General features: G+C 43.3%; 1 protein-coding gene across 1 annotated transcript; it reads left to right on the top strand.

Moving 5' to 3' along the window:
* The first annotated feature begins 3,364 nt into the window (after nt 1-3,364).
* Nucleotides 3,365-13,129, top strand: ALDOB (aldolase, fructose-bisphosphate B). The gene is made up of 9 exons (XM_030470443.1): nt 3,365-3,526; nt 9,621-9,742; nt 10,019-10,230; nt 10,722-10,776; nt 10,931-11,091; nt 11,292-11,375; nt 11,869-12,043; nt 12,199-12,398; nt 12,622-13,129. Exons 2-9 carry the CDS (start codon nt 9,631-9,633, stop codon nt 12,715-12,717), a joined length of 1,095 nt encoding a protein of 364 aa, XP_030326303.1. The 5' UTR covers nt 3,365-3,526; nt 9,621-9,630; the 3' UTR covers nt 12,718-13,129.
* Nucleotides 13,130-14,364: the final 1,235 nt, after the last annotated feature.

The raw sequence follows: 14,364 nt of genomic DNA, 5'->3' as shown, positions 1-14,364 counted from the left end.
ATTTTCTATTTCCGTGCTATAAAAGGCACAACAATGAGCATTTAAGGTCTCTTACTAGTTACACATCTTGTTTGCAGTAATGTTTCAAACATACATCTGAGTGGGCTATAAAGATTTTTATATGGTGAGACTGTTTATATTGGCTTTCTCATTAACAGATAAAAAAGCTATAATCCATGCAGAAAATCTTCAATCACTGTATTTAGTTAGATATGTATTTAAGTAATCAATTCTCACACATCCAAAACTCTCAAAAAACCCCAGTTAGTAATCTTTTCTCTATTAAAAGATTTTTCTCTTCACTAGAAAGTGGATCAGCAATCACTACAATAGTCTGTAAAATCATTTTCTAAGAATATCTGTAACTGAGAGTACTTGTTCCTTAGCTCAGCTGCCCTGCTTTTCCATTCTCCCTGTCCTTAAACCTCAGCCTGGGATCTTTGAAGTACGTCCCCTTTCACATGTCAGAGGCAGAGGGGGATGAGGAGCCGTAGGGAGGCAGAGAAAAGCTGGTGCTTCCTCAGGAACTGAACTCCCTCAAGAAACTCTGCCTGCATAGCCAGCCCTACAATCTGCAGAAGACAAAATGGTGGCAACACAAACAACAGTGGTTGCTACAGAAGGGCATCTGCTTCATGCCATCACCGAGCCATTTTGTCACAAAGTTGCTATCTATGCCCCTTAACATTTGACTGCATGACCTTTGCCTCTCTTTGCCCCCTCTTTACCTAAATCCCCCAAATCTGATTCCTGACATGCGTTCTTATTCCCCTGAACACATCTTCTGCCAGGGCTTCGGTGTTCCTCCCACTCCATGTCCACCAAAGTTGCCCCAGTCCTCCTGTATTGTGACACCTGCATTATCAAAGTCATGCTGTCCATGGCCACAAATTCAACCTCTGTGAAAGTAATGTCTAGATGTAGCCACCTCTATCAAGGGTGCTCACACCAGAAGACAGCCTCCTGCTAGCTGCAGCCCTACAGCCCTATGGCTGCACAACATTACACTGAAAAAGGCTTAAAAAAAAAAAAATCCAAACTAAAAAAGTCATTCCAAAATTAGTTGGGTCACTGGAAAGCTGAGAGAGGGTTGTCAGCACTATGAGTTCAAAAGTAACTCAATGAGACAGGATTACAACTTGGATAATACACCAATTTTGCCAAAGAATAATTAGTGCAGGCAATGATTTTATATTCTTATGGGGCAGGTAAGTTGCTTGGTTAAATGCAAGTACATGGCCTTCCCTTCACAATGCAAGCTTATTCCTTTTGTCTTTTAAGGATACACAATATCACTATAACCTAATTTTTAGAGGTATAAGTATGCCCAAATTATGATTACATAACTGTGATAATGGAAGTATGTACTCTTTCCCAGTGTCGTTTGATATCACTCTACTGGTAATTTCTGCACAGCATGGTTAGTGTCACAGGTCTCCATGTTAATAGTAAAAACCTTACAGTGACATTATCTAGCATGGCCGCTCATTCCATATTCTTGCCAAAAAAGGCTCCCATTCCTAAATTAAGTAAAAAAAGTTAGCCGTCATGTCTGTTCACATTTTTTCCTCCTCAGTCCTCAGAATGTCTGCTAGGACCTGCAATCTTTGTGCCTGAAGTGCTGCATATTGGCTCAGAAGGACTAGAAAGGTACATACTAGCCATTACCCACCTAGATATACATATATAATCATCTGAAAGAGATGCAAGGTGGGCTGTGGGAGATTATCTAAAGTGGTTTCCAAATGTCAGACACTATTTTTTTCAAGAAGACTTCCCCCAAATTTTCTCTAATAGTCTGACAGACAGTATCACAGATGACACTGGGAAAGAAGCACTTCCAAGTACTTTTCTACTTGTGACAGCTTCTAAACAAACCAGGAATGTTGGACTCAAACTCCGATTTTCTCTGTGGCCCTGAAGACCAGCAGTACAACATCTTCTTGGTCTCAGGAAAGTCTTACATAATGTATATCATTAAAAACATTTTTAATCCACTCTAGATACCTCTGTGGTGGAGAAACTTTAATAGACCATGGAGTTAATCTTTCTGCTAGGATGGGAGAAATGGAAGATACATCAAACACTTGTTAAGCGGGGAAAGGTTTATGTCTGTGTTATGTGCGATAGCATTCTTCAGCAAGAAGGTATGGATCAGGAAGGAGAACATTAAAGAAAAAAAAACTACACAAGCCCAAGGCCTTCAATTAGACTGTATGCTCAGCTTTTTCAGAGATTTCTCTGCTGACTGTCATGGAGTGCTACTGCTGGCAGCATGTAAGCTGTTAAAGATTTCCTACAAGCACTGACTTGGCATGCAGCTCTACAAGAGACAGGCTCAAGGAGGAACTGCCCTAATGAAGACAGTGTTGCTCAGTAAGAGGAGAAATCAGATCTCTCACTGTGTCCATGTAAAGGCTAAAAGGTGTCACTACATGAGCCAAACAAACCGAGAAACTACGTCATTCTTCAGGCAAACATTAGGTCTTTGTGGTAAGGATATGCTAATGTCCAAGGTCGCAGAGCATGTTGTTGGAGAGGGTATGATGTTTGCCTAACAGCCCCTGTGCTGTACTTCCCACCAGGAGTACTGACCTGCAAAAAAAAAAAAAAAAAGAAAAAAGTACATCTACCTGGATTTGGTGAATAGCTGTGGTGTGATTTCACATCATCTGGAATGCTGATACACTGCTTATAGAGCATTAGCATTTTTTTCCCCGAATATTTTTCCTAAGCAACTGATAAGTTTGTATGTCATTGCAATACAGGTAAGTGTTTCAAAGGGATTTTGGTGAAAAATTTGGCTTGCACTTATGCACCTCAGTGTGGGCATATTTACTCTGATAACCATCATTCTCACTCAAACACTGCATTAAAGGAAGTCAGACTTGCAGTTTCATTAACCCTGACAATGGTAACAATGCATTTTGCCTTTCCATATACTAACTGCAAAATGAAAACAAGTTTCTGTGCTAAATTTGCAAGTGAGAGAAATCAGTGTAACATTTAGAAGCCACTGAAATGATAGTAACTCATGTCAATTGAGGATCTATTGCATTGTTTGTGCATTTTGCTTTCTGCTCGCTCTTGCTGCACTGTGTAGTTTCCTAAGAGTAAGCCTCCAGAAGATCTAAACCTAAACAGAAAGTTATTCCAAGATCCCTGTAAAAAATTTCTGAAGTTCTTTTGAGCCTGTTTTAGAAAGAAGAGGAATAATTTGCAATAACATCTCAGTTTCACTGCATCACAAATAGGCTTATATAGACAGGGGAGGAGAAAAGGGAGGGACAACAGGAGCAAGCCCGGGTCCTGTTGGTTGTGTGTGGTTGTGGTGTGACAGCCAATGACCAACTTTGAGCAATGACACCTCCCCAGCCAGCCTGGGGAGGAGGGAGAATAAAGGAGTGGAGAGATAAAAAAAAACCTCAAGAATTTTATAAAAGTTAGTGATCAGAAGGACCGGGTGTCTTTGCCTGCAATCACCTCACCAGAAGCTTGTGGGAGCAGAGGCACCGTCCCTGAGCAAGTAAGTATAGTAATTTCATTTCTAAACTGTAAAGGTGGTATGTATATCAGCAGCTGAGACATGATGTGTTTACCTAAGGTGGGTTTGGGGAGTAGTTTTTTGTTTCGTTTTGTTTTTATTTTTTTGTTCCAGGAACAGCTTGCAAGAAATAAGCACACAGCCATTCTGCAGTGATCTTCCAGTGTGACCCATTTGCTCCTAACACTGGCTTTCTAACTTAGCTTAGTCACTCAGAACTCCTGGAGTAAGTGCATCCTTAGTCTAAGGGGACTAGAGCAATAACATACCAGCATTGCTTTCTATACTGCTTTGTTTTGTATGTTTGTTTATGCTTCTGGAGTACATAAATTTATATTTTGCATGGAGAAGAGAGAAGGACTGGAGAATGCAGCTGGTCCTGACAAACACCAGTGCTGACAGAAGTGTAATTATGCGTGTTTATTGTGCAGCTTTTTCTGAAGTATTAGTGCAGTAGTGTGGATAATATGCTTTGTCAGGGGGATCTAAGGTAGTCTGCAGCACAGAAACTAGAAATGGCTCTTGCATTAGGCTGCAACCTTTCAAGTTGTGAACAGCCAGCTTCAGGAAATTGCTCAACAAATTCAAATCCTCACTGAGTCTGTGATCCTGCTTCCTCTGCACTGACCGCAGAGGCCAGGTTCCTGAGTGCATAATCTCCTTTCACGCTTGCAGCAGAGATGAAATGAGGGTACGTTTGTCAGGGCTTGAGAATAGCTCTAAGGCTAATGTCGGAATAGGGACAGGTATCTGCAGGTCTCGCATACTGCCATCCACTTGAGATAGGATGTTGAAGCACAGTCCCTAGACAGAGCATGAAGACAGAAAAAACCCCCTTATTCTCACAATCATATGAGAGCAAAAACCAACCTGGCAACTGACATATACACCCCAAAAGATCAATCAAGGTGGTGAAATCAGTATGTCAATCAAAAACATCTGCTGCTTTTTCTAGGTAACAGAAGTCTGAACATCTCTTTCTGTCCCATATGCTTGACACTTTTTAGAACGCAAAAATGAAACATTTTGCTATATGAAATCTTTCACTCACACTGCAAAGATGAAGCGAGAAACATCCTGTTCTTACCTCAGAGCTCCTTCATACATACAGAAGGCACTGCTCCTACTTCAACTCCCTAAAGCAAGTACTCAGACAGAGTCACAGGTAATTCAGGCTGAGAGGGACTTCAGGAGGTCTGTAGTCCTACATCCTGCTCAAAGCAGGGTTGGGCACAAGGTCAGACCAGGTTGCTCATGGTTTTATTCAAGTAGGTCTTGACAACCTCTGCGGATGGAGACACCGCAGTCTCTCTGCCAACGTGCTCCACTGCTTGGCTTTCCCAGTAGTGGAAAAAAAGAATTTCATATTCAGGCCAAATCTCCCTGTTTCAGCTTATGCCTGTTGTCTCTCACTCTCCTGTCATATGCTGCTGTGAACAGCCTGATTCTGCCACTTCGATCACCACTCCGAAGGTTCTGGGGTTGCCAAGAGGTGGCTCCAAAACCATCTCTGCTCAAGGCTGAACTAGATCCAGCAAAGCAAATGCTTCAGCCCCTGACCTTCTCAGTGGCATCTGCTGAACTCACTCCAGTTTTTCATTGTCTTTCCTGTATTGCAGGGGCCCAATACTGGATGCAGTACCCTAATGTGATCTAAAGAGTGCTGAGCAGAGGAGGGTGATTCCTGTCCTCCCCAGGCTCTCTGAGGATTCACACAGGATGCTGCTGGCCCTTCTTGCTGGCCCTTCTTAACTTGCTGCCTGGAAGTGCCCTGGGCCTTCTCCAAAGAGCGTTTCCCCAGTCCAACCAGCCCTGGTGGGATCGCTGCCAAGGCTCTGCCCCTGGCAGTGGCTGGGCATTTGTCCTGGCCGAACCTCATAATGCTCCTGTTGGCCTCTTCCCATCCCCCATCCAAGCTCCTCTGAATGGCTGGCCAGCAATCAAACATATCAACTAGGCCTGCCAGCGTGGTGTCATCTGCAGCCTAGATAAGAATGTGCTCCGTCAGCAGGATGGGGCCAGGCTTGCCCAGCCATTCATGCCTATCAGCTTGCCCAGTGCCCAAGTAACCAGACTTTCTTAGAAATAGCTTTTTAATGGAGTTCCATAGAGAAATGAGGCCAATAACTAGATTTATCCACTGTAATGAGAATGTAAGGTGCATAACTCATAATATGTCTGCCTCTCCTCAGCATACAAGTGTAAATGAGGAGTGAATTCAGACAGGTCAAAACTGCCTACATGTGATAGGCTCAATTTCTGAATATTTTTCATTTTCCCTATGAGCTGTATTTATCTATTTGTATATACAATTCTTGCTTCTTCAAACTCTGCTCTTTGGGAGCAGAACCTCTCATGTGCACAGTGCAATAACATGCACATATGGTTTGTATTGTTAACTATCAGAAATTATGTTGAGCAGCTATGTTTACTAGTATTCAACAGGAAAAGCTGCATGCATGGGATACAAACTGTATTTTGACAGTTTGGTCCTGCAATTTTGGAACCAGTGAAAGAAGTCAATGAAGAGAATGAAGAGAAAAACTTTCAGGTTCTAATCCAATCTTTTCTTGTCTGCAAACTAGGACTCAGGTGAGATTTTCTGTAAGATTAGAAGATGCCAGCTGCTTGAGGTGGTAGGAAAGAAAAGACACCCAATGAAGTATTAATGTTTCTAAGATGGCCTACAGCGGAATGTAACAGTTTGTTCCTTCTGCTGTTCGTCTTGCCTCTGCCCTTTGGTTCTCACTATTAATATTAAACAGGATGCAGTGCTCGTGCTGATACCCATGAAACTATTTCCCCTGCAGTCCTCATTTATGGAGGCTGAGGAAAACTTGAGACTTTAGCAGTACTATATTCACTTTTACAACTGTGGCCACCCCCACCTCCTGCTGGTCACAGGCTGGGGGCTGAGCAAAGATCTTTCTTTGCCTGAGGAGCCTGACAAACACTCAAGGTATCCATAAAGCTGCACTTTTATGCATTCCGTGAAGTTTTGTTCTTTCAGGGTTTCTATTTCCACTTTTAGAAAATGTTATGTAAGCAGTTACTACAAAGAGAACACACTGTATTCATATAATGTCAGATCAATGTGAAATCACTTGAACTTGTGACACTATGATACTAGCCCACAGCCCAAAATGGGTAAATAAAAATAAAATCTATTGAAATAATTCAGTGGTGGGACAACTCCTAGCTATTGTTATGGAAAACACAATTCCTTTGAGCTTTTGTCTGCGTGGAAAATTTGTCAAATTAAAACAGATAAAGCAGAATAATAAGGCAAATAGGCATTGTTCTTGGAAGAATGAAAATTGCTGCTTAGCTCTGGCAGCCTGGGCACAACCATTTTTCCTCACAATGTCTAAGGTGACATATCCAGCTCTTTAAGGGGGGGATGTTCATGTTTCTGTGGATGTAAGCTGGGAGCTTACTCTTTACAAGGCAGCTGTATGAAGTGTTACTGAAGTATAAGAATTCTCCTCTTCCCTTTAAATGCTCAGAGCAGTATCTTACAGCAGAGACACCCTTTCTGAATCCAGTGTGGAAAATCCTCAGAGATTATGTTCCTCATGAAAGAATTGCAGAAAAATAAAGTCCTAAATCAAGGGTACTTGAACATTCTGGACCTTGGAGCTATCATTAGCTTAACCACTGCTCTTTTGCACTCATTTCTTCACCATTTCAGTTAGAAACACTGTGCATTTGATTCGTCCTTGTAGCTCAGTAGGATAGCTGGGAACCACACACCATGGCCTTACTGATCGTTTTGGGGAGCCTTTTGGTAAATCTGCATTTACTCCTTCACACTCGATGAAACACTTGCATAGAAACTGAACTAATCTGCTGTCTTTCAATTGACCATTGTGGAACTACACTGTATTGTTTCAGTCTCTCAGAGCACACAGCAGCATTATCCATTGAAAACTCACATTTCTGTTTTTTGGCATTTTGCTTTGCAGGCTGGTTTAGAGTGATAACTGTTTCTTTGTTATCTCCATGCAAACACTGGAAACAAGTAAGATACAACAGACACTACTCTCACCGCTTATTGCATTGCTGGTGAGAAAGTATACCCTTAATAACAAAACTAGAGTGACTGATCTTGTAATTCAGCTAGCTGGATTAAATATTATCTGGATACACCTACTCATGCTGTAGCATACCTCCAAACTGCAACTCTGAAATCCCATTACTGATACAGCAATTCACTAGCTTTGACCTTGGACAAGATCATATTCTTGCCAGATTGCAATTTTCCAGTCTTTTCCACAAAGACTGTGAACTACTGGAGTGATTCCTCATCATTTTGCGTAGCAACTTATTTAAAAGTGCTATGGTTTTGACTGAAGTGCTTACAACACAAACTATCATTGCAGTAATCATAATAAAAAGCCAGTTTCCTATTTCTAAGAGACATATCAGACACAGAAAGCAGGTGAGGGATAAAAAGGGTTACAAGTGCACTTAATTAGCTATTCAGCATAAACCAGGCTCTTCAAATTCTTTTAGGTGAGCCAAACAGGATAAGAGCTGGGAGTGATGGAGTTGTGGTCACTAGAGTAGAAGGATGCTTCCCAGAGCTCTGCCCACTGCCTGGCATACAGAGAGAGGAGTTCAGCAAGGCATTTCAGTGCTTGGAAAAGGAGGGAACCTTCCCTCGTTTGACAGTCTTTATCAAGTCTCTCTAAACCTAGATTGAATCAATGTTGATAAATGGTGCAGCGTGAATTCTAGCCTCAAACAACTCACAAAAAGGTAAAGCAGACATTTGGACACTGCATCTGACTGGCCTGTACTGGCAGACAATGCCATTTGAATCCCGCACAATAATATTACCAATACTAAAGTATGTTCAACTGTAAATCAGAGACAGATTTACAGCTGTCACAGTACTGTGATGGTACTGTTGCCAGAAAATTTTGGCACCGTTCTGCATGGTGCACAGAACTCTGTTACCCTATCATGAGTAGCAGCCAGACCCCTGATCGCTTCTCCCCATTATGCCCTTCAGCTGGGAGAACATGACAAGGATTTCCTGTCAATGTGTACAGGGAAAGAGGATGGAGGACTTTGCTGTGTATGCACTTATATAGTGAGACATATTTGCTGTCCGTCCCTGGCACACAGTGAAATGGGAAATGGCATTCTCACTCCTGCCTGAGGCTGATTTTGGGAATAGAAAATGTAGATACTGCATAGAGGCCTGCCCTTCTGGGCTAAAAGTTGTTATTGGAGATCTTTTGTGTTGTTTTTAATTATTCATCTTGTGGATTTACCACCTGCTGATAAAAACATGGGTATTGCTTTAGCTATTGCTTATGATAAACAGAGGAAAGAGAGTCTTTACCTCTCAGGCTCTCAGGTTTATACAAATAGGAAAATAACTCGGACTATTCAAATGAATCTGAGAAACTGTAATTTAATGCTATATAATCAAAACTTTAATATGATCAAGCATTTTGTCATAACAAGGGAGAATCTGGATTTCAGGTGGTGGGTAACACCATCTAAACTCCCAGGTCTTACATAGAGTAGCAATGCGCTATAGTTCTGAAAGCAGTCATGGGGAGAAGAGAATTACAAAGCAAGGCAGGAGGGTGGGCATGGAAAGTCAGCTAGACAGAGCAGCAAATACTGCCAACACAGGCCAGGGAATGGGAGATAGGTATTGTTAGGAAATGTGTAAAGGTAAGCAATGTGATAATTGGCATTCTTCTGATTTGGACCAAAATGTCTGCAGTGTAGGCAGTTACCACACTTGTTAGCTCAGTGCATATTTTTATGACAGACTGACCTTCCTTTAGTCTCTGAGTAAATCCATGTAAAATGCAGTGAGTCTTTCTCACTTTGGTTCTGGAAGGATGTGTTAAGATGCAGCTCCTGCGTTTCTTCTCTAGTTTTGCCAGATACACCAAGCCAAGAAGAACTCAAATGGATTTCTGGGCATGTGCCTGTGATAACATGGACCAGACAAGCACAGAGAGCCCAGCAGAAATATCTGAGTGGTGTCTCTGGTTCACAGTTTGTGTATACAGTCTATTGAGCTTGTAACTGTAATTCTCTTCCACAGCTGAGTCAACATGACCCACCAATTCCCAGCGCTGTCTCCAGAGCAGAAGAAAGCTCTTTCAGACATTGCTCAGCAGATTGTGGCTTCAGGAAAGGGGATCTTGGCTGCAGATGAATCAGTGGGTGAGTTCTAGATATCAATCAATTAGAAGTACCCAAGACTTTTTCTCTTAACTTTGCTTCATCTTTGAAATCAGTGAAGTAAATGAAGAGCACATAAAAACTGCTGACTGAGCAGGAACAACTCAGGCAGGCCTGCATCTACAGCAACAGCTAACAAACTATGGGTTGAGAAGGGGGGAAGCTCTGAACTGGAGCCCCAGTTCATTACTACATACTGGGACCACGAGGCTAGCCAAGCCTAACACTTCTCTGTCTGGCCTTTGTCCACCTCACTAGGTACCATGGGGAACAGGCTGCAGAGGATTAATGTGGAGAACACAGAGGAGAATCGCCGAGCTTTTAGAGAGATCCTCTTCTCTTCAGATGCTTCCATCAACCAGAGCATTGGGGGGGTGATCCTCTTCCATGAGACTCTCTATCAGAAAGACAGCAGTGGAAAGCCATTTCCTGCTCTTATCAAAGAAAAAGGCATTGTGGTGGGAATAAAGGTGAATATCTGGCTGGCAGCATAATCCAAACCCTGTTTACAGTGAAAATTAGATATGGGGCTGTGCTCTTTCCTGCCAAACTCTTTTTTTTTTTCTTTTTAATTTTTTTGTGCTTTGCTTTAAAATCATGCCACTATTCCCTTCATTGCATTTGCATTTGATATGGGAACATGTTATCCACTAACTCCCATCTACTCACCATTCACTGCAATTAAATCCCTCCCTGCAGTAAGCTAAATCTAGCCCTTTCCACATTTCGCAGTGTTCTTGAGACATTCCCTGCAGCCAGCTACACATTTCCCCTTCCTCTTACCCAATTGACTCATTTTCTTCCCTTCTACTCAAACATTTCCCTCCTTTGCACCCTTAGTGTGTTCAGCCCCACATTCTCACAGTCAGCCTGCAAAGACAGACTGACCATGGTTAAGAAGGTAAGTATGACACTGTTTCCCCTCTCTCTGTAACCCTTCCTGTTTTTCTGGTCTCCACAGCTGGATAAAGGAACAGCACCCCTGGCAGGAACAAATGGAGAAACTACCATCCAAGGTAACGAGAGAACTAAGGAGCCTAAGCCATGACTGGTGCAGCAAAAGCCATGGGGTGGCTTGCCTGAGTTGCAGCCTTGGCTTGTACCCTGGTACTTTTCAGAGCTATGTCCTGACAAACTGCTCTCAGTGAAGCACTGTTGGTTTGTCTACAGGGCTGGATGGACTGGCTGAGCGCTGTGCCCAGTACAAGAAAGATGGTGTTGACTTTGGCAAGTGGCGTGCAGTGCTGAAGATCACCAGCACTACACCCTCGCAACTTGCCATCCAAGAGAATGCCAACGCATTGGCACGCTATGCCAGCATCTGCCAGCAGGTATCTAGCCTCCAGCAACCTTTCCTGAGATGCTGTTGCCCCTTCTTACTGTTCCCTGTGATGACATGATAGGTAATTTGAAAGGTGAATAAGGGAGCTTCTTGCAGTGCAGCGAGAAGGAATACCACCACCATTCAGGGTAGACAATAATAGTAGTTTTTCTTCCATACCCATACCCTCCCCTGTCTTTCTTTTCTTAGCATGGCTTGGTGCCCATTGTGGAGCCAGAAGTCTTGCCTGATGGAGATCATGATCTCCAGCGCTGCCAGTATGTCACAGAAAAGGTAAGACATTCCTGCCTCTTTCCTCCCCTTCACAAATAAGTAGCTAATACTATGCAGTTTGTGCTCACAGATCTCAGGGGTTTGACCAAAAAGGTACTTCATATCTGCATCACAAAAATGAGTTGCTCACAGCCAAATAATGAGTTACTAGCAAATGTGAGAGTAGAATCCATGTGCTTTTGGATTTCCACTTGAACTGCCAATATAAGCATTCTCAGTCTCAAAAAGATGGATTGGGAGCAAACTCACTACCTCTCTTTCAGTACCTCAGTTTGCAGGGACAAATTCAGTAAATATGAAGAGGGGCATCCTGGTCATCTCAAAGGCAGTGGGCTTTTGAGACAGTGTCCAGGGCTGCAACCCCTGTGGTAAATTTCATGTGAAAGCAAAATTCAGTTTGATCTTCTCACATTCCCAAGGAATAAGCTGCCTTTCACAGCAGGTTGAGGTGAAGATTTGAGCAGAGGTCTGCATTCAATCCTTCTGTTTCCAGGTTCTGGCTGCTGTCTACAAGGCCTTGAATGATCATCACGTATACCTGGAAGGGACACTGCTGAAACCCAACATGGTGACGGCTGGGCATTCCTGCCCCAAGAAGTACACCCCTCAAGATGTAGCCATAGCAACTGTCACTACTCTTCTCCGCACCGTTCCTGCTGCTGTTCCCGGTGATTCCTGATTCACTCCTACATATCCATTCACACTGTCACTTTTGCTGTACTTCTTCCTACATCTGACATACTTGTTTCTCTGGCACATAAAGGTCAGGGATTGCGGTGGCTGGAGCACTCCATTTATAAGCCCTGAAACCTCTTGCTTGCAGGAATCTGCTTCCTGTCTGGAGGTCAGAGTGAAGAGGAGGCTTCTCTCAACCTGAATGCCATGAATCAGTCCCCTCTGCCTAAGCCTTGGAAACTGACCTTTTCCTATGGCAGAGCCCTGCAAGCCTCTGCCCTGGCAGCATGGGTGGGCAAAAGTGAGAACAAGAAAGCTGCACAAGAGGCCTTCCGCAAGCGGGCACAGGTACGAGGCTTCCCCCCAGTACAGAGAGGAGATGCTCACCATGAATGGAGACATGCTGTCGCCTTCCTAAGGCTCCTCTTGTTCCCGCCTCTCCTGCTGCTTCATGTTCATCAGAGATGTTATGCTGTTATTTTTGCCTTGCTTGGTTACTCCTGCTGTCTTTCCACATCTGTCCATCTTACTCCAAGCTGACCAGTTTCCTGCTCTTTTCTTTCTTTTTCAGATTAACAGTTTGGCTTGCAGAGGACAGTATGTCGTGTCTGGGAAGGCTGACACAGCTGCCACGCAGTCACTTTTCACTGCCAGCTACACTTACTGAAAGTGCAGGAACCTTCCTTTGTTCCGTCCCTCTTCACAAGGTGCAAGATGTTTGGAAATGAAAGAAAACCAAAGAAATCTGATTTCTCTACACTAAACAAAATATGGGGATAAAATGGCTTACCTGTCTCTTCACCCTTTGCTCCTGCAATTTACCAAGGGGATATTCCTGTTTTATCTGCACATGCCAAGGAAGGGAAATTCTTTCCATACAACAAAAAACAGCTGCCAATGAATCACAAACCTGCTCTCCATCTAGTTTAAACTTAGTCCCCAGAATTAGTAGGCACATTAAGTAGTTCCCTGGCAATACACCTACCCTTATCCATTACCATGATTTGCAGCCAAAATTCTGAATTACAAAACCTGATTGTCTCTTCAATCATGGGAATAAAACAGTAATTGAAAACCAATCTCCATTTCACAATTCTTTATTCTGTATAAACTTTACAGTATTTTCCAAACGCCTGTGGTTTTCAGTAGCCTATTCACCAACAAAGTCACAAAGTGTTACTGCTGGTGAGCTTGGGAAACCCTGTGAAGATCAAGGGGAAATAATCCAATAGTGATACAGTTGGGGAGGTTAATCCTGCTGACTGAAGTCCGACAGACAATGAGAATACATGTGCATGGCGAGCAGTGCATGGGACTCATGCCATAGATAAATAACTACCTTCGGAAGCTTTTTATGGCTCTGGAGAACTATGGTTGCTGTGGTGAGGCTGCCATACACAGAGTTAGGGTTCCACAGGCTGGGTTAGTGCTTTGCAAAGGCTGTTTTATAAAAGGGCTTTCATGGTGCCATTTTTCACAATAATTAACATAAAACATGTGGGAAGGCATCTTGGCCTACCCCAGTGGCATAGTTTGAGTAATGAGGCTGGTGCTGAAGGCCCACAGTATGACCTTTGGTATGTTGTTTATGTATTAGAGAAGTAAGCTTTGTTAGCTAAAGCACGAGACAGTTGTTGTTAAAAAAGAAGGCACGAATGGCAGAAATAGCAGACCTGAGGTTACATGGGAAACACCAAGCAACCCAGAAGACAGCACGCCTCTCCCTTCAGGGCCACCTGGCTCTGCAGGCTGCTCTCCCAGCCACAAGGACACACTGCACTTCCCAGCAAGGAAAGGGAAAACAGGCAAAACCACTGCCCTTTAACCACCTCTCTGTGTTCGTTGTGTTAGTAACCAGTCTTTCACTCCTTCACACGGATCCATTCATTGTGCAATTAATGCATGCATTTCATCTGTCCTGACTAATACAGAGGCCAATATCCACGTAAGGAACACCACCTTTCCTTTCTGGTTCAGGTGTGGTCCTGTAGGTCTCCATGCACTTGAGTTCAAGTAAACCTCTGCTCCTGATGAGGATCCTACAGATCTTCTGATCTACGTACATGACTTCTCTAAAAATCGAGAGTGGGAAAAAGCCTTCCCTCAAATTGGCAAAGAAATCCTCTCCCACTTTATAAAACTAACGCTGCAGCTTTGCTAGGTAGCTCCTGCTCCCTTGCTGGACATGTGTCACACCCGTTGTGCCTGCTGCAGCTGGTGGCTGTGCTCAGGCTCCTTGTGCTCCTCTTTGACACAGGTGTTTGTGACAGAGCTAGTGGACATCTTCTGAATGGACTACCATGCACCAAAGCAA

This window comes from Strigops habroptila, chromosome Z (assembly GCF_004027225.2).
Source record: "Strigops habroptila isolate Jane chromosome Z, bStrHab1.2.pri, whole genome shotgun sequence".
In the NCBI taxonomy this organism is placed as follows: Eukaryota; Metazoa; Chordata; class Aves; order Psittaciformes; family Psittacidae; genus Strigops; species Strigops habroptila.
This window is presented reverse-complemented; position numbering and strand designations above follow the sequence as displayed.